Source organism: Canis lupus, chromosome 6, assembly GCF_011100685.1.
Source record: "Canis lupus familiaris isolate Mischka breed German Shepherd chromosome 6, alternate assembly UU_Cfam_GSD_1.0, whole genome shotgun sequence".
Taxonomy (NCBI): Eukaryota; Metazoa; Chordata; class Mammalia; order Carnivora; family Canidae; genus Canis; species Canis lupus.
In genome coordinates this window covers 43785150-43806522 of record NC_049227.1, presented here as the reverse complement: position 1 = coordinate 43806522, position 21373 = coordinate 43785150, and the positions used below count along the sequence as shown (strand labels likewise).

Here is a 21373-nt window from a genome sequence, read left to right as displayed (position 1 = left end):
ATAATTTGTGAGGCACCTGGGTGGCTTAGTCAATTAATTGGGTATCCAAGTCTTGATTTTTGGCTCAGGTCATGATCACAGGGTTGTGAGATCAAGCCCCAAGTGGAGTAGAGATCAGCGTGGAATCTACTTCTCTCCTTCTACCTCCTTCTCCCTCTCCCCTTTCACTTGCTACCCCCAGAGCCCCACTCACACTCTTTCTCTCTCTCTCTCTAATAAATTGATAAATAAATCTTTTTTAAAATGTTATAATTTGTGTTGAAAGCATTACTTTACTTAAAGTTTTATAATAATACATACCTCCATGGGGTAAATACAGGTCTGGGCAGTTGCACCAGCCAATGAGCCAGATATAAACCTCTCAATAATTCCTATTTTAGCACCATCAAAACTAAGCCACTTCTTATACTGTATAAATAAAAGTATTGAAATGTATAAAATTACTGAAATGTAATATCTCTCTCTCTCTATATATATATATATATATAGTTCCTAAGTTTAAAACATTAATTAGTATTATAAAATTATTTGAAAAAGTATTCTAGACATCTGATATTAGCATCTAGAGGAATACTTGATTTTAATTTTTATGCAATTAGTTGTCTAAGATAATAAGTAAGACTCCTCTATTAGGCCTCCAATTTTTTTTTCCCCACAAAATGAGCTAGCAAGAGTGAGTCATTTAAGCATATTCATGAATGTACTATTTCATAAAAAGCATGTAAATGACAAAAAGGGGGAAAGGATTGTGTATGTTATCTCTAAATAGACTAAAGCCCTATGCCTTACATATGCAAGGTACTTAATATTGTTTGATTACTGGATAATCAAGAATAGTAACAATGTGAGAGGCTCTTTCGTTACAAGAAATAATGAGTTACTCCAGTTAACTTACATAGCAGGGAGGTTACCGCAATGACACATATAGAAATAAGGAAAACAAATAGCATAAAGGTCCAGGCTTCACAGGAACTACAGTAAGTCAAGCTTCTTGGAGATTGAAACTAGAAACTCATTTAGGATCCAAAATAGCATTAGCAAACTGATTATCTTGTCACCTCCTAGGCAAGATGTTTTCCTGTTTGGTGTTTCTAGAGGCCTATCATCAATATGATTCAGCTATTCTCTATGAACTAACTCTAGTCCTCAAATCAGTAACTCCCTATCAGAAAGTGTGATTGGGGATCCCTGGGTGGCTCAGTGGTTCAGCGGCTGCCTTTGACCCAGTGCATGATCCTGGAGACCCAGGATCGAGTCCCACATTGGGCTCCCGGCATGGAGCCTGCTTCTCCCTCTGCCTATGTCTCTGCCTCTCTCTCTCTCTCTATCATGAATAAATAAAAAATCTTAAAAAAAAAAATAAAGAAAGTGTGATTGATTCAGTTGGTAATAGAGACTGCTGTATGTCCCTTGTACTAACTTCTCCTCCTTTTAGTAATATCTTCCTTCCTCCTTTTAGTAATAGAGCTGACTCAGCTGCAAACTACACTTCCCTCTTCTTTCTTGCAGCTAGGTTGTGTAGCTGAGTGACTAATTTTGGCCAGTGAGTAAAAAGAGAAGTTGAGTATGTAAATTCTGACATCTCTTTAAAGATGCTTATCCCAGACTATGCTTTCCTCCACCTGAGGAATGGCAAAAATGGAAGCAACCTCTGAAGCCATGTATTGAAGATGGCAGAGTGGTGTACTGCTAGCCCTGGACCCCTGGCCTCTATCTCATTAAGCTACTGTATTTTGGAATCTGTTCATTATAACAGCTTAGGATGAACCCCAACAAGAGCAGAAATTGGTTACTAGATGTGGGGTACTACCATAAATAAAACCTAAAATATATGACACTGGCTTTATTGTTAGGACACAGATATTACAGTCTAAAAAGATGATGATCTTTCTAATGCTTTGTGGAAATGCATGATAAAACTGCCTATGATAATTTGGAAGGTAGATCATGTGCTTTTCGAGCCTAAAGTTCTAGGAAAACTAACTGTAAAATCTCAGAATGGTGGTCGGTGTTGCCCACTCCTTGCTGCTTTTATCAAGATCTTTTAAGACATGAGCTAATGCAGCTCTCTGCTTTTCTGCCTCAGAGCCTTCTCCAAAGCCAATTTTCAAGCAGAAATGGAAGGAAATGGAGCGCTGCTAAGGGAGTTCTCTTAGCCTGACTTGATAGTCAAGAATGGTGGGCTTCTAGTCGGAAAAGCCACCTGCTCTGTACCACAACACAAGGAAAGGAGATTGTTCTAAAGAGCTTGCCTATCTGACAAAATCAGATTAGGGGTGTTGTCATCTGATTTCAGCCTATTGTTTCCATTGACATCAACATAGCCTGCTATAAAAATGAGAGAGAAGGGAAATGACTAAGCACAGGAGCTGGAAAATAAAATATCAGAGGAGAGATTTTTGGATGTTGCTACTCCATGTGATACTAACTAGAAACAGAGAAGTGTAAGAAGTTTTTGAAAGAACTGTATGCTAGAAAACCCATATGCAAAGCCTGTAACACCCTATGTTCTGTTGCTCTCTGAAGCAACTCTCAGGCCCCCAAACCTAAGCAGGCTTTAGCTGGCCATGGTAGGCACTTCCAGAGCCCCACCTACATCTGGACAGTTCTATGCAGACTCACAGATTCACTTCACTGACAGAAACACATCAAAAGCAAAAGCCTCTCATCTCTCTTCTTTTTTGCCTAAGGGCCTTCTCTGAAGCTATGGGAGCCTATCCAGCCCAGAAGTCTGGGGAATTTAAAGTCCTAAGAGCAATCCTCATATAATATAGGACATAACCTGGTAGATAAATAGCTCAGCTCTCTTCCGTCAGACAGATAATTCTGGGAGCTATTCCGTACACTTCCTAGAAGTTCCCTCAGAATCAAGCCCCTACCACCTATAGCTGAAACCTTACTTATACCCTTATATTGGCCCGTCTTCCTTCTGTGTCTCACTGTTCCTTCTTCCTCACAAATAAACTAGCTGCACCTAGACTCTATGGAGGGGGGAGGAGGGGAATTCAAATTAAAACAGTTGGTATTACTTCAAAAGTAGGCCTATACACCAAATAAAAGTCAGAGATTGTCAGTGTGTCAAAAAACAAGACCCAACTATATATTGTCTACAAGAAACTCACTTTAGATATTAAGACACATATAGATTAAATGTAAATGAATGAAGAAAATTATACCATGTTAACACCAATCAAAAGAAAGTGGGAGTAGCTATATTAACTTTAGACAGAGCAGACTTCAGACAAAGAAAAGTTACCAGGGATAAAGAAGGGCATTAACAATGATAAAGGTGTTTATTATCAAGAAGATGTAACAATCCTTAGCCCATAGGTGCCTTTCATCAGAGCACCAAACTACATGAGGTCAAAACGGATAGAAGTACAAAGAGAAATAGATGAATCCACTATCATAGCTGGAGATTTCAGCAACCTCTATTAGAAATAGACAGATCCAGAAAAAAAAATCAGTAATGACATAGCTGAACTCAACACCACCATCAATCAACTGATATCCATAGACTATTTCATCTAACAGTAGCAGAGTACACATTCTTCTCAAGCTTACATGGAACATTCACCAAGAAAGACCACATTCTGGCCCATAGCCCACACCTTAACAAATTTAAAAGAATGGATGCTCTAAGACTACAATGAAAATTAGAAATCAGTAATGGAAAGATAATCTTTTAAAATATCAAAATATGTGGAGATTTAAAAACACACTTCTAAATAAAACACAGATCAAAGAAGAAGTCTCAAGAGAAATTTTAAAATATTTTTAACTAAATTAAAATGAAGACACAATTTCTCAAAAGGAGTGAGAAGGAGTACATAGAGGGAAATATATAGCATGGAATACATATACTTAAAAATACGAAAGATCTAAAAATCAGTAATCTGTTTCCACCTCAGAAAACTAGAAAAAGAAGAGCAAATTAAATCCAAAGTAAGCAGAGGAAAAACTATGATAAGAATTAGAACAGAAATCAGTGACATTGAAAATAGAGATTTAATAGAGAAAAATCAACAAAATCAAAAGCTGGTTCTTTGAAAAGTGGTCCTACAAAGTTGGCCTGCTGATGTTAGAACTGGATCACTCACCAGTCACTTAGCAAACAATGGGGTCTTTGTTGGTAAGTGGGATGATGATAATCTATGGTATGCTGTAGCATTATGATTATTAAGGTTCATAGTCATAGTAGCTTAGGATGAAGTACTAGTAGACAGTAAAACATTACATTATGCAGCTGCCCTAATACTTGAACAGCATGGGCATAATTATAAGGATTGTGGAGTTGGCTGATTCTAATTCATTGTCTTAGAAACTCTGAAGGAAGACAATGTCAAGTTGGCTAACTATCTCCTTAAACCATGTTATGAACCCTATAAGGCTTCCATTGCAGCATTCAAAGAGATCCTTATAGACAGCTAAAAATCAGTCCCAGGATATAAATGTAAAGGTAACAGAGTTACTAAGGAAACAATGTAGAGTTTCAAAAGGTCCCCTATGCTAGTAGCAAACATCATTTTGTCTTATTTCAAGAAATTGCCACAGCCACTCCAGTTTTCAGCAACCACCACCCTGCTCAGTTGGCAGCCCTCAACATCCAGGCAAGACCCTCCACCAGCAAAAAGATCACAACAACTCACTGAAAGCTCAGATGATGCTTGGCACTTTTAATTAGAGTATATACATAGGATTTTTTAGACATAATGCTATCATACACTGAATAGACTACAGTACAGTGTAAACATACTTTTATATGAACTAGGAAACCAAAAATTTGACTCACTTTATTGAGCTCATCCAGAACCAAACTTGCAATATCTTCTCAGTATGCCTGTATTTACAGTGACATTTACTGCTGTGTACATTCCAGTTTTCTCTCTCATTAAAGTCTAATTTTTTTAAATTAAATTTAAAGTCTGATCTTTGGGATGCCTGAGTGGTTCAGGTGGGTTAAGTGTCTGTCTTTGACTCAGGTCATGATCCCAGGATCCTGAGATCAAGTCCTACATCAGGCTCCCTGCTCAGTGGGAGCCTGCTTCTCCCTTTCCCTCTGCCCCTCCCCCTGCCTGTGTGCTCTCTCCCTCTCTCTCTGTCTCTCTCAATATGAGAAATAAATAAATAAAATTTTAAAAATCATAAAATAAAATTTGATCTTTATCACATAATTCCATAGGCGATAACATTTTACCTGTTCATAGGCTCCAATCTTGAGCGCTGTCTCAGGTGCAATTTTAAAAATATTTACACCATTTCCCCGCCAAAGACAGCGAATTCCTCCTTCTTTTAACATCTGCTCAAAACCGCCAATCAATCTCATTCTCCTTGACTTTGTACTATGAACCTACAAATGAACAGGAAATTTATTTTAAAATTTATTTTGTTGATAATATGTCATTGATGTTATTATTGCTAATAAAGTAATGATGATACATAAATGTATACATCTATGAACTTCAATGCCATTTTCATTGTCCTTTAGAGACATATAAATTGATAGATTATTTCTGTTGTTGTTGTTCCCAAATACACACTTTAATCTTATATATCAAAGAGAACAACTTAAAGAAAACAGGAATAACTTAATTATCAGAAAATTTTTGCATACACAAAATGTGTTGTTGCTGCTAAAATTAAAGAGTACACTGAAATATGCACTGAGAAAGGAATGGAGGAAAGGACATCAAATTTTCAATAGTGGATACTTCTAGGGTAGCAACCTGTTATGGCTTCAACTTTGTCCCCTTGAAATTTCTATGTTGAAGTCCTAATGCCCATTACCTCAGAATGTAACCTTACTTGAAGTTAGGGTCTTTACAGAGATAATCAATTTATAGTAAGGTCTAAAAGTGTGCCCTAAAATCTGATATGATTACTGTCTTTATAAAAAAGGGAAATTTGGACAGAGACATGTACAGGGCGAAGGCAATATGAAGAGACATAGAGAAAAGACAGCCATCTATGAACCAAGAGGAGAGGCCTGGAACAGATCCTTTCCTCACTGCCCTCAAGGAACCAACCATGCAGACACCTTGATCTCAGACTTAGAGCTTTCAAAACTGTGAGACAATAAAATTCTGTTGTGTAAGCCAGTCAGTATGTGATATTTTGTTAGAGCATCCTTGGCAAACCAATACAAAAGGATTACAGGTCATTTTTAATGTCTTCCTTTATACTTTTTGTAGTTTCCCATTTTTTCTAATGTATTATTTTATAATAAAAATAATATTATTATTTATTTTTAAGAAAGTTAAAATTAGAACATTAGTAAAACACCCTCTTATCTCAAATATATGAGAATAATAATGAGAAAGCAAAGTGAAATGGGCATTCTCATGTCCTGTGTGAAGAAAAAGTCTGGAATAGAATTTAACAGTATACACATATGTACACACACACAGCCTTAAAAATGTTCATAGCATTACTTAACTTCTAGGAATTCTTTCTAAATAAGTAATCTTAAATACAAAAAAAAGATTTACAAGCAATGATGTTCATCATTATGAACAATTCCGAATTATAATTTAAAAAATTTTAAAAACCATGTACATGTCCAAGAATAAGAAAAACAATAAAAAATTTAATATGACACATCTACTTGAAATAATAGTCATTAAAATCTATACCTGAAGAATACACAAATATTTGAAATATTTGAAGAATATTTGAAATAACATGAAAACATCCTCATGCTATACTGTTAATCACAAAAACAAAAAATAATATATAAATTATTCATAAGGTGAGCACTGCTACTGAGTAAGGGGCATTCTTTCTATAGACACAGGAGATCTGGAGAAAGAAAGCCCAAATCTGTTCAGGGTTGCATTTTGGATCAGACCTGAGTGTTCTCAACTTGGTAATTGTAAAAAAGGACAAAAAAGGGTATTTCTAGGCTGATACTACTGTGCCTCATCACCTGGTGCCCCACAAAAGCTAGCAGGATCTGCAAACTTTTTAATCTCTGCAGAAGGTGATGCCCACCACTATGTTGTCAGAAAGCCTGTGAACAAAGAGATGTGAAACCCAGGACCCAAGGGCCCAGCATTCAGCGTCTCATTGCTCCATGTGTCCTGAGACACAAATGATGCCTCTGAAGAAACAACGTGCTAAGAAAAATAAGGAAGAATCCACAGAACACGCTAAACTTTTGGCTAAGAGAAGGAAGGAAGCCAAAGGAGAATTTCAGGAAGCTTGTTGAGAAATGGAGGCTATCACCTCTGAGAGCTCCTACCTATATCTGAGTCTATCAGAAGTAAGATTTTCTAAGAATAACAAATAGAGATCAGACAACAACTTAAAAAACCTATTCATAATCCATTACCAAACGTCACCAAGGTTACCAAAAAACGCAAAGACAATAAAACACCCAGGTATATGAATTTAATTACAAATTTAAACTCACTAGATTGTGAGTTGTTAATTTCTATACCCTTGTGACGAAAGTATTCAGCAAATACTAAATTTTGACAGTTCACAGATTAAACTATGCACTATTTTAAAACTACTATTGACAATTCATTATTCAGTAAAATAAAGATAATTAGACAACATTACCTCTAGTGAAATATCAATCAATAGTACACTCTAGGTAACTTATTTTCCAATTCCTAAAAATATGCTTTATACTTAAATAGTACAATAGAACCATGCTATTATGTAGTTGCCAGGGTCTATAGATAATCGATTAATAAGACTAATTGTATCTTATCACTTCTTTGATATATTCAGTTAGAGTTCTGAAAAAACTTCTAGTAGAGTGTTCTATTATTACTTCAAATAAAAATTAATTTAAATAGCACACAAGCATCCTTAAGAAAATTAAGAAATATTTTAATATTACAAATAAGAAAATTTACATTTTCAGAAAAATGTGAAATTTTAATGAGAAACTACCTGCATTATGACTTTCAAGCGGTCAAATGGTGCTGTGCATGTCCTTGCAACTGCACCAGCTATTCCTCCTGCCACCAAACGCCTCCACCAATCTCCAGAACGCTTTTCTTCTTCAGTAAATTCATCTGGAATAGATATACTCTCCCCTATGTCAATTATCTGATGAAATGTAAATATGAATTACACAATAAAGAAAAGTATAAACTCTTGGTAAATTAATAGGATAATTTTTTAAAGGATAACTTTTTACAAAGACCAAAACCCAAAGACTGTTTTCATATCTCACCTCCTGTTAATGAATACTGACAATTTTCTCACCACTTGTACTATACCAAATGATTTTTTTTTAATTTTTTTATTTATTTATGATAGTCACAGAGAGAGAAAGAGAGGCAGAGACACAGGCAGAGAGAAGCAGGCTCCATGCACCGGGAGCCCGACGTGGGAATCGATCCTGGGTCTCCAGGATCGCGCCCTAGGCCAAAGGCAGGCGCCAAACCGCTGTGCCACCCAGGGATCCCCCAAATGATTTTTAATAATACATTCACATATAGATTTAAAATCTGTAAAATACATTCCTATTAAATTAGAGTTATTAATTTTAAATTATCAAGCTATTTAGATTCATCTTTTCCATGAAAAATGTAAACTCTCAGGCAGGGATCATGTCCTAGTCACACAGCACAATGCTTGCCACACAATATGTTAGGAATAAATGCTTAATTAAGTTTCTCTATTTTATTTCAAATTCTCTCAAATTCCACTATGTACTTACCTATTCTGTCAGAATTCGAGAGTGGTAGTTTATACGCTTTAACTTCTTTCTCTATTATTTACATTGACTCTTCTCTCAAATGACAATTTTGTTTTTAAAACTCTGGACTCGAACAGCGTTTGCATTTCACTTTGTTTTTAGTCATCATACATATTTTTGCTAAGATTAGCCATTTTTTACTAAATGTTGAGGCAATGTGACTCCCTGGTGAGAGTGTCACACTGAACGCAGAGGATCTAGGTTTCGTTTTTCACTTGTCAATCACTAGGTTTCAAGTGACAAGTCACTTCCCTGCTTCTTAGTTTTCCCACCTTCATTTATGCATTCATTGAGTGTCCCCTTCACAAGTACCATTCCACCTCAGGACTTTGTCCTTGATTTTCCATTTACCTAGGACATTTCTCCTTGGCTCTTTCCATGGAGTCCTCTCTAATACTTAGCACAATACTAATTAATTCATTTCCATCTTTTGCTTGTTTCCTCCTTTAGAACATAAGCCTGAGAAGAGCAGCAATGTGGTCTTTTTTGTGCGTGGTTGTATACCTTGCACTTTGGTCAGTGGAGATAAGTGTGCTGAGTAAATATTTGCTGAATTAATTAACACATCAGGTGCTGGACTGTGTATTCATAATATGGTGCAGAAATTAGTTTCTTTACTCTGTGATCTTACAGTATAATACAAAAGACAGGAAAGGAAACAAGCAGTTATAATACAGAGGAATAAGTATGGTAACAAGGGTAGCAAAAAGAGTGTCTTAACACAGTACAGAGATATTTAATGGAGTGTAGAATTCTTTTATTTTTGTGGTGGGAGGAGATGAGTGGAACTGTCAAGGTACACTTTTTACGTAAAGTGACTTAGAAGTAGCAAAGTAATATGAATCCAGGTATTCTGACTTCAAAGGTTGCTTTCTTTTTTTTTTTTTTTAATTTATTTATTTATTCATGATAGACACAGAGAGAGAGAGAGAGAGAGAGAGGCAGAGACACAGGCAGAGGGAGAAGCAGGCCCCACGCTGGGAGCCCAATGCGGGACTCGATCCCGGGACCCCAGGATCGCGCCCCGGGCCAAAGGCAGGTGCCAAACCGCTGAGCCACCCAGGGATCCCCAAAGGTTGCTTTCTTGTCCATCACACTGTACTATCTCCCTATAGGAGTAGGGATTAACCAACGGAATGTTCTAGGCAAAGAAAATAATTTGTTCAAAGACAGCAGATATTCTAAGAACTGCAAGACTATCTATAGGGATGGAAAGAAGGTAAAGCAAGGCTAAAGACTTTAGAATAATGTTGACATTTCTGGCTTGGGCAACAAGGAAGGTGATGACATCATTCAGTGAAATGGTAAAAGAATGTCTAGGGGACAAATGATGTAGTATATGTTTGAGGTGTCCCAATTAATATCCAATAAATGCTTGCACATGTAGAATGAAGGTGTGCTCCAAAGACATAAGATTTGGAGCAATCGGGATCCCTGGATGGCGCAGCGGTTTAGCGCCTGCCTTTGGCCCAGGGCGCGATCCTGGAGACCCGGGATCGAATCCCACGTCAGGCTCCCGGTGCATGGAGCCTGCTTCTCCCTCTGCCTGTGTCTCTGCCTCTCTCTCTCTGTGTGACTATCATAAATAAATAAAAATTAAAAAAAAAAAAAGATTTGGAGCAATCAATTGGCCTGTATCTGGTAGCTCAACGTGGAAGAGTAAGTAGGATTGCCTAGAAAAAAATGTACAGAGTGAGAGGCAAGGAAGGTTGAAAATAGAACATAGAAGAGAACTAATATATGAGACAGGCTGAGGAGGATGATCCTCAAGGGAGACAGAAAAGTAATGACAGAGAGGTGGGAAGAAAGCCAAGAGAATGCACTGCCAAGGAAGCCAACTGAAGAGAACATTTGAAAAGAGAAAGCAGGAAGATCTAGAAAATACCCACTGAACTAACAGTAGGGAGATTGGATTGGTAAAAGAATTTCTATAAAGTAGTGAAAGCAAAGCCAGTTAGTTGAGAAGTGAATGAGAAGTATAGCTGTGAAGAGAGAAAAAAGATAAGGCAGCTAGAGGGGACTTCAGTAGGATTACACTTTTTAAAAATGGTACTGACTTAAATATGTTAAATCTTGTGCTTAAATGCAGGATATTTAAACGCAAAAATAAAGGAGATAATGCAGAGGCTAAGGCCTCTGAATAAGTCAAAGATGAAATCAAAGGGGAAATGAAAAAAATACCTTGAGACAAATGAAAGCACAACATACCAAAACTTATGGCACACAGCAAAAGCAGTTCTTAGAGGGAAGTGCATAGCAATACAGGCCTACCACAAGAAACAAAAAATCTCAATCTAAATTTAAACCTTAAAGAACTAGTATTATGCTAAGTGAAATAAGTCAGATAAAGACTGACCATATGATTTCACTCATATGTGGAATTTAAGAAAACAAAACAGATGAACATAGGGTAAGGGAAGGAAAAATAAAATTAGATGAAAACAGAGAGGGAAGCAAACTCTTAACACAAGGAAACAAACTGAGAGTCACTCGGGCGGGGGGAGTGGATGGAGGGATAGGATAGCTGGGTGATGACCAAAGTGAGCAAAAAGAAGGAAATAATAAAGATCAGAGCAGAAATAAATGAAATAGAGACCAAGAACAAAAACAAACAATAAAAATAAAAGATCAACAAAACTAAGTGCTGTTTTTTAAGAAAAGATAGACAAAATTGGCAAACCTTAGCTAGACTAAAATGAGAGAAGACTCAAATAAATAAAAGCTAAAACAAAAGAAGAGGCATTACAACTGATACCACAGAAATACAATGGGTCATAAGACACTACTTTGAACAATTATATGCCAATAAGTTGTATAATCTAGAAGAATTAGGGAAATTCCTAGGCACATACAACCTACTAAGACTGAATCATGAAGAAACAAAATCTGAACAGACCAATAATGACAAAGCAAATTGAATCACTAATCAAAAAATCTCCCAACAAAGAAAAGCCCAGAACCAGATGGTATCACTGGTGAATTCTACCAAAATTTAAAGAAGAATTAATGCCAATCATTCCCAAACCCTACCAAAAAAATAAAAAGAATGGAACCCTTCCAAACTCATTTTTGTAATACCAGTATTACTCTGATAATAAGGTCAGACAAGGACACTACAAGAAAACTACAAACCAATAGCCCTAATGAACAAAAATATCAGCAAATAGAATACAATGGCATATTAAAAGGATCACAATAAATGGGATTTATCCTTGGAATGCAAAGATGGTTAAACATACACAAATCAAAAAATGTGATATATCACACTAACAGAATTAAGGATAAAAATCATATGATCATCTCAATAGATGCAGAAAAAGCATTTGACAAAATTCAACGTCCTTTCCTGATTAAAACTATAAAAGAATTGGGTATAGAATGAATATAACTCAACATATTAAAGGCCATATATGACAAGCCCATAGCTAACATAATATTCAATGATTAGAGGTTGAAAGCCTTTCCTTGAAGATCAGGAACAAGATAATTGGTGACTATTCTTCTCACCAATCCTATTCAACATAATTCTGAAAGTCCTAGCCACAGCAGTTGAGCAAGAAAGAGAAACAAAAGGAATTTAGGGGCACCGGAGTGGCTCAGTCAATTAAGCTTCTGACTCTTGACTTCAGCTCAGATCATGATCTCAGGGTCATGACACTGAGCCCCGTGTCAGGTTACATACTGAGCATGGAGCCTGCTTAAGATTCTCTCTCCTTCTTCCTCTGCCCTTCCCTACACACTCTTTCTTGGAAAAAAAAAAAAAAAGGCAGCCAAATCAGAGGGAAAGTAAAATTGTCTCTGTTACAAATGATATGGTATTACATATAGAAAATCCTAAAGACTCCACCAAAAATCTGTTAGAACTAATCAATGAAATCAGTAAGGTTGCAAGATACAAAATCAATATATAAAAATCAGCTGCATTTCTATACACTAACAACAAAATATCTGAAAAAGAAATATAAAAAACAATTTCATTTATAATAGCATCAAAAACAATAAAATACTTAGGAAAAAATTTAACCAAGGAGGTAAGAGACTTGCACACTGAAAACTAGGTAATATTGATAAAAGAAATTGAAAATGACACAAATCAATGGAAATATATACTATGCTCATGAATTGAAAGAATTAATACCGTTAAATGTCCACATGCCCAAAGCCACCTATACATTCAATGCAATCCCTAACAAAATTCCAATGGCATTTTTCACAGAAATAGAAAAAAAAAATCCTAGAATGCACATGGAAACACAAACTCCAAATAGCCAAAGCAAACCTGAGAGAGAACAAAGCTGGAGGCAATATACTCCTTGATTTCAAGCTATACTACAAAGCTATAGTAAAGAAAATAGTATGATACCAGACCAAAAATAGATACATAAACCAATGGAACAGAATTGAGAGCCCAGAAATAAACCCTTACATATACAGTAAACTCATATTTGACAAAGGAGCCAAGAATATTTAGTGGACAAGGAATAGTGTCTTCAAAGAATGATGTTGGGAAAACTGGATAATCACATGCAGCAGAATGAAATTGGATCCCTACGTTAAACCCCTCAGAAAAATTAACTCAAAATGGATTAAAAACTCAAACATAAGATCTGAAGCTGTAAAACTCCTTAAAGGAAACAAGGAAAAATGACCTTTACGTGGGTCTTGGCAATGGCCTTTTGGATATGACACCAAGAGAATAAATAACAAAAGTAAACATTAGACAAATCAGTCAGTTAAGTGTCCAACTCTTTATTTTTGCTCAGGTCATGATTTCAGGGTCCCTCCCTACTTGTCTCCCTCTCCCTCTGCCTCTTCCCCTGCTTGGTTAAGTATGCACACTCCCTCTCTCTCTCTCATAAATAAATAAAGCATTAAAAAAAGAAATCAGGATCTCAAAAAGATACCTGTACCTCCATGTTCACTGCAGCATTATTCACAATAACCGAGTTAGGAAAATAACCTAAGTGCCATAGATGAATAAATAAAGAAGCTGCCATATACACAATGGATTATTATCCAGCCATTAGAAAGAAGAAAAATCTGCTATTTGCAACAATTTGGATGGTCCTCAAGGGTATTATGCTAAATGAAATGAATCAACCAGAGAAAGACAAATATATTTTATGGCATCACTTACATATGGAATCTAAAAAAAGCCAAATTCATAGAAATAGTAGAATGGTAGTTACCAAGAGCTGGGGATTGAGGGAAATGAGAAGGTGTTGGTCAAAGGACAAAAACTTCTGGTTATGAGGTGAATAAATTCTGGGGACCTAACATACAGCATGGTGATTACAGTTCATAATGTACTGAAAGTTTCTAAGAGAATAAATCTTAAATGTCCTCACCACAAAAAAGAAATGACAATTATATGAGGGTAATGAAGGTGTTAACAACCCTACTGTGGCAACCATTTCACAATACATAAGTGTATCAAATATCAATGTTGTACACCTCACACAATGTCATATGTCAATTCTATCTCAACAAATCTTGAAAAAAATAGACAAAGATAAAAACAAACAATTCATAGAAAAGAACATGTAACTCTCTAGTGTTTCTATGAAGACATGTTAGGAATGAACATTAAGACAAAATACCACCTTATACTCAACAGAGTGAAAATAATAGAAAATTTGATAATACCAAGCAATTTGTAGAGAAACAGGAACCTTCATGCATTGCTGGTGGGAATGTAAGCTGGTATATAAAGTCATTTGGGAGGTAACATGGCTATCTTTCTTAGGATTAAGACCAGATAACCTCATAAAATTTGCAAAGGCATAATATATCCTTTTGATTCAGAAATCCAGGTGAAATTCTCTAAGGTACAAAAGAGGAAAGTTTGCATTTATAGATTTATTGATTTATTGATTTATTTGATGAAGCTGGAGAAAATCTAGATGTCTATTACTAGGGAATGGATAAAGAAGAGTGCTAAATGCATCCTATGTAGTAGTTAGAAGCAATAAACTAGGTGAACACATAATATCAAGGACAAATTTTAAAATCATAACGCCGAGTGAACAAATCAAGAAATCAATTGTGGCCTTTAGCAGACTACTATCTGTCTAAATTAAACACACACACACGAAACACTACATGATTCCTAAGAATATATACATATCGAAGACACAGACTATACATGTTAGAATAAGTACCTATCATAATAAGTAACATTTATTGAAGATAAATGTTACCTGCCCAGCTCTTTTCTAAATTCACTAATGTACTAATTTAATTCTCAAAACTCTTACCATTGTTATCTCCAGTATATAATTGAGAAAACTGAGGCACAGAGGGGTTATATAGCTAGTGGTTGACAGAAATGAAGCTCAGCCCTAGGCATCTGACTCTGAAACCTCTGCTCTTCATCCTGCCCTATAGTATCCATGAGAGGGATGCAAATAGTAGCCATGAATAAATGATTAACTTAACCCTCTGCATCTGAGATCTAAAAAAGAAAAAAGTGTTTTATTATAAAACCTCATCTGTCCCCCACAACTCTGAGTCAAGTGCTTACATAACAAGAACAGATAGATTATACATTTATTCCTTTCTGATTCTGAAATTTTGAGTCTTAATCTTTTACTTTACATTTCCTAGGACAGAAAGCTGAGTATATCATTCCTGATATACTCTGTGAAAAAGAGAAAAGTATATTATTTTTCCACTTTCCTAGGACAGTTAACTATATCAGAGTAATTCTCAACACAAAGTAGACCCTTTCAGTAAATGAGTATCTACCGTAAGTTCTAAGTTTTAGCAGACAAAGAAACTGTAATAGCTACGTTTGTACATATAATACTAACACTCTTTGCTCAACTAGTAGAACATTATAAGGAGGGAATAGTGTTGTTATTTTAGCCACTGAGGCTGGAAGTATTATAAAGATTATGTAATCATAATAACAGATATGACATTTGTGGCAAAAAGAAAAATAGAGCAAAATATAAAGCAATCTTACAGTAGAATGCTTCCAGAAACGAGCAATTTCATCAATATTTGTTGCAGGATGAAGTAAAAAGTAGTACTTCCATTCATCCCAGTCTACTGTCAATGTTCCATCACCATCGATGCTGGAATTTAAAACAAAAATAGTGCTTATAACATTTATAACAAATACTCTAAAAATAAGTACTAAGTATAAGAATTACTATTGAACATTTTAAAAGTTTCTAAGACATATCTTATGTTAATTGTTCTTACATAGAGACAACCTAAGTGACTACTAATGGATGAATGGATAAAGAAAATGTGGCATGATGCACACACACACACACACACACACATATACACATGTGCACTTGCTGTGGAATATTATTCAGTCACAACAAAGAAGGAAATCTAGCCATTTAATACAACATAGATGGAACTTGAGGGCATTTTGCTAAGTGAAATAAGTCACACAGAGAAAGACAAATACCATTTGATCTCACTCATAAGTGAAATCTTAAAAAAAGAAAGAAAGAAAGAAAAGAGCTCATAGATACAGACAACAGATTGGTGGGTGGCTGCCAGAGGCAGAAGTTTAGGGGATGAGTGAAATGGGTGAAAAAGGTCGAAAGTTACAAACTCCAGTTCTAAAATAAGTAAGTCATGCGAATGTAATGTACAGCATATAACTATAGGTAATATGCCATACTGCATATTTTTAAAAGTTGCTAAGGGAGTAAATCTTAAAGGTTCTCATCACAAGAAAAAAATTTTAAATACATATGGTGACAGATGTTAACTAGACTTACTGTGATAAAAATATATATATTACATTGTACACCTGAAACTAACATTACACATCAATTATACCTCAATAAAATATAAATAAATTTAAGTTTTAACTACAAAAAATAGTTTCTTATATGATAAGTTTCTAATCACAAAAAATAATAGTAATAAGAGAGGAAACTTTGGAAGGGATGGATATGTTTATGGCATAGATTGTGGTAATAGTTTCCTAGGTATATACTTACCTCCAAACTTATCAAGTTGCATATATTAATTATGCACAGCTTTTTGTACATAAAAAAATTAAAAATTTTAAAAATCAATTGCTCAAGCAAATTACACCTATTCTTTAAACTAAAAGCAGGGAGAATTTTATTCTAGGAACTCTATAAAGTATGTACACTTTATTATTTAGTCAACAGTATTCTCATAATTCAATAAATTCCTTAACAATCTTTCTTATAACTCTGTCAATAAAAGCTGATATTATCAAACCTAAAAAGGCAGGCAGGCAGACGGGAAAGGAGGGAGGCAGGGAGAGAGGGAGGAGCTACACCTATAGCAATTACTTTCTAACATGGAATATTAAATAAAAATTAAAACTATCAAAAATAAAGATAAGGGCTGACCTTTGTAGAATTTTTTTTGCCTGAGCTTCAGAAATATGCATACCCAGTGATTTCAAAGCAGCAATTATTTCTGAAGTTTCTATTATTCCTTTAAAAAGTGAAAAAATATCAAATTAAAGTATCTTAAAAGATAACAAGGCAAAATATACTTAGAATACAATAGTCTTTTAAAAGCCCATATTTTTTTACCTGTATTCCCATACTCACAATAAAAAGGCTAAAAGCTCTGAAAACTACATGACTTTTTATAAATTTGGCACCAAAATTTATTTGGTAGTCAATTATTTATCTGATTTTGTGTGATCATTCATTTGTTTCACTGAAGAAATGTTCATGTATATAATTGCACTGTGATGCTCCAAACCCCACTTGGAGTATTATATATCATATATGCACTATATTGCTTTTCTCAAAACCCAAATTCTAAATTTCTAAATACATTTTACCCTAAGGGTTTCCATAAGAGACTGTGCATCTGCAACAGATCTAGATTATTGTACCTACTTGGAAAAAAATTAAAGAGCTAACTCCAAAGAGGTAAGTTTTTAAAGAAATAACATACCTAAAATACAATACAACGCAAACTTTAACACAACCATATCCTGTGTTAAATAACTTGAATCAACTGATATATTTAATACAAGCCTGCTATGCATCACAATCTCATGCTACTGAATGTTGTGAAGGAAAAATTAAGCATTCCATATGCACCTCAAACTCCAAAACACTTAACTCATCGTGTCACTCTCCAAGTCCAAAAAATCTTTGATCCCTCCCTTGTGTAAAACAAATAAGTGAGGCTACTCAATGTTTTACAATATAAGGGCATTTTCATGTTTAAAAAAAAATCAGCCTAATGTAACCTAGTTGAAAAATATATAACAACAAAAAACTACTATAAACTCAGTCACATCTTTATTTTCTATTTTATGAACCATGGCTGTGTCTGCATACATTTATAAATAGCATACATATGTATTAGCCCATAGACAAAGCCTAGTATTTGTGCATAGAATTGTGATCACTCCAAGGCCCCTAGTGTTCCAAGCTCCACAGGGTAGAATTTACTGGTCTATTCCTTAACCTAGAAATCAAATTTTTCTCCAACTGGGGAAACAGAATCCTCTGCTTTATATCCCATTACAATGTTCGAACACTATATTAATTAATTTGATAATTTAAAAAATTTTTGAGGGATCCCTGGGTGGCGCAGCGGTTTGGCGCCTGCCTTTGGCCCAGGGCGCGGTCCTGGAGACCCGGGATCGAATCCCACGTCGGGCTCCCGGTGCATGGAGCCTGCTTCTCCCTCTGCCTGTGTCTCTGCCTCTCTCTCTCTCTCACTGTGTGCCTATCATAAATAAATAAAAGTTTAAAAAAAAAATAAAAAAAAATAAAAAATAAAAAAATAAAAAAAATAAAAAATTTTTGAAAGTGTACTATTAAAATCACTATGTTAAATGTGAGAGAAGCCAGAGATTAATAAAACAACAGCCCTTGAGGAGCTTGTATGGATGAACTTACTTATTTTAAAAATATATCACTCTGTGCCAAATATATGTTACAGAAAGGTTATGAATAAAAAGTACTGCAGGGATAAATAAGAGTTAAAAGTCACAGATGAAGTACTATAATGGATAAACAAGAGATCACCAAAGAAACAAAAAACATTTTTCAGCAAAAGGTACAGTATGAGCAAGGTACACTTACTTGTTTAACAAAGATTGATTGCAAATTTACATACGGTACTAGAAAGCAGGATAATAGCTACTTTGAAGGGTGGTAGTGATTTGGATGGGATGTAAAAGGGACATTCCTGAGATGCTAGTAATATTCTGCTTCTTAATCTGGATGCTGTTTTCATGCTGTATGTTTATCTCAGAAAAATTTGTGGAGCTTTTACTTAGAATTTATGCACATTGCTATATATATTATATGTCAATGAAATCTTCCCCCAAAAATAGTAAGTTAGGGCCAAACTTGAAATGCCATATTAACCAATTCTCACCTTGACAATTTCCTAATTCTGCCTTTGTTCAAACTATAATCTCTCTGCTCAAGAAACCCTTTGGGTTTTTTTGTTTTTTTAAATATTTATATATTTATCTGAGAGAGAGAGAGAGAGAGAGAGAGAGAGAGAGAGAGGAGAGAGAGCATGTGAGTAATGGGAGAGGGGGAGGGAGAAAAACTAAAGTACACTCACTGCTGAGCATGGAGCCCAACACAGGGCGCCATCCCATGACCCTAAGATCATGACATGAGCCGAAAGCAAGAGTTGGATATTCAATTGACTGAGGCACCCAGGTGCCCCTAAAGAAGAAAGAGGAAAGAAAAAAAGCCCCTCAGCCTTTTTTTTTTTCTGTTTATGTATTGATTCAGCACAAAACTAAATTGTCCCTGGGCACAATAAAGCTCTTCCTATATTGCTTCAACAGCAACTATCAAAGTCTACCTTTTGTGTCTTTATTATTAATTTACCCAAAATTGTTAACTTCAGAACTCTTTTGTTAACACAAATCCAAGTGCAACAGTTCACATATAGTGCTCAAAAACTGTTTACTTGATTGAACTAAAATACATCAAGCAATTTTTACCTGAAAGAAGCTAAAATTCCAAGCTAAGATGTAGAAAAAAATTAGGTAATGAGATCCAGAATATGATGAAGGCCTATGAACTAAAGATTCAAAGTTGTCTTTAATTATTTGCAGCAAATTTTCACTGAGAAGATAGACTTGAAATGAATTCAGCAGAATAACAGTAGTTAGATGGAGAGGAGGACCGCAACCATTCCAGCATTGCAATTCCAGGAAGAAATGCAAAATATTCCATTGCTGTACCAGCAATTTATTGCTAAATAACAAACTATCCAAAAAAGGTAACAAACTATCCCAAAATTTAGTGGTTAAAAACGATGTGTTTGATTATGAGTATGCAATCTGAGCTTGATTAAACTTACTGGTTCTTCTGCTGGTCTTGCCTGAGCTCCTCCTGTGAATTTAATCATCTGAAGGTTCGTTCAACTACAGCTAGAAATCCAAGACGGTTTCACTCATGTCTGTTAGTTAGCTCAGATGGAAATGTAGAACAATTGAAAACTAAATGAGCGATCTCTCCAGCTGGGTTGATAGATCTCTTTTCAGGTGGCTCAGGATGTGAAGAAAGAGAATTCCAACAGGACAAGTTTCAATGTACAAGTACTTTTTAAAGCCTTGCTAATGTCCTAATGGCTGAAGTAAGTCAAATGGCCAAGCCTAGGCCTGTATGGTTCACGGCTAACAAAGGCATACATCCTGAGAGATGTGATTCACTGGGAGAGCCAATGGAAAGCAAAATTATTTAACCTTCCTTAGCCTCAGTGTTTGTTCTCACCTCTAAAAATGCAGTTACTGTGATGACTTGTGTAAGACAAAAATAAGACATAGCAAATAAAGTCTAATAAAGTTAGTCCCTCTCCTACCATTTCCTCAATATCCAAAAAAAAAAAAATCCATTAAAAGAAGAATCTTACTGATGAAATTATGTTCAATAATTACTTCATTCACATCATTATAACCGCATTCCATGGACATTTTGGCTGAATGGGAGCAGGAGCTCAGATACTACTTGTTGAGAGAAGTTAAATAGATCAGATCACATTGGGGCTTGAGCACTTCCTGCTAGTGAGTTTAACAGTACACCAGCCCACATGCATCCTCTTGCCCCCACTGATTGGCATAAGGCCTGGAAGGCCTCCTGGGGGACAGAAAGCAGGTGGTAAAAACTGAATCTTGTCTACTATTAATTTTTAACAAATACAATGTGTAATGAGCTGGGAGAGTCCCAACAGGAACAATGATATCAGGAAGGAAAAGCAGGGGATGATCTGATGTAATGAGCCAGATCCCGTAATAGAACTCAGAAGGAAATGTTGGCTCCAGGGTCAATGACACACACCTGATACCAGAAATTACCCTATCTCAGCCAATATGGAAGCAATTGGGCACTCTGGAAGAAAGTGACTGCATGTTCATATGAATTGAGAAAACTGTACCTTGAGGCCCCAAATATTCTAGTATTTCAGACACTTGATTAAGTATAACAGTGGGGAGGAGTTTCCCAGGGCTGCCACAACAAAGTACCACAATCTGGGTAGCTTAGAACAACAGGAATTTGTCTTACAGTTTTGGAAGGCAGAAGTCTGAAAACAAGGTGTCATGTCAGCAGGGCCATGCTCCCTCTGAAGATACCAGAGAAGGATCTATTAGTGCTTGTCTCCTTGCTTCTAGTAGCTGCAGGTATTCCTTGGCTTGTTGATGCATCATCACTT

General features: G+C 35.6%; 1 protein-coding gene across 4 annotated transcripts in view; it reads right to left on the bottom strand.

Moving 5' to 3' along the window:
* The window catches only part of LOC611915 (calcium-binding mitochondrial carrier protein SCaMC-1-like), a 49883-nt gene that overhangs the window by 6576 nt on the left and 21934 nt on the right, over positions 1-21373 (bottom strand). For 3 of the 4 annotated variants that reach the window (XM_038541162.1, XM_038541159.1, XM_038541160.1), the window contains exons 3-7: positions 17071-17158; positions 15684-15795; positions 7903-8061; positions 5198-5350; positions 301-408 (exon numbers count right to left, since the gene is read on the bottom strand). In XM_038541162.1, coding sequence (XP_038397090.1) covers positions 301-408; positions 5198-5350; positions 7903-8061; positions 15684-15795; positions 17071-17158 — 620 coding nt within the window. The remainder of the gene's footprint in view (positions 1-300; positions 409-5197; positions 5351-7902; positions 8062-15683; positions 15796-17070; positions 17159-21373) is intronic. The other variant, XM_038541161.1, reaches the window with a different exon arrangement.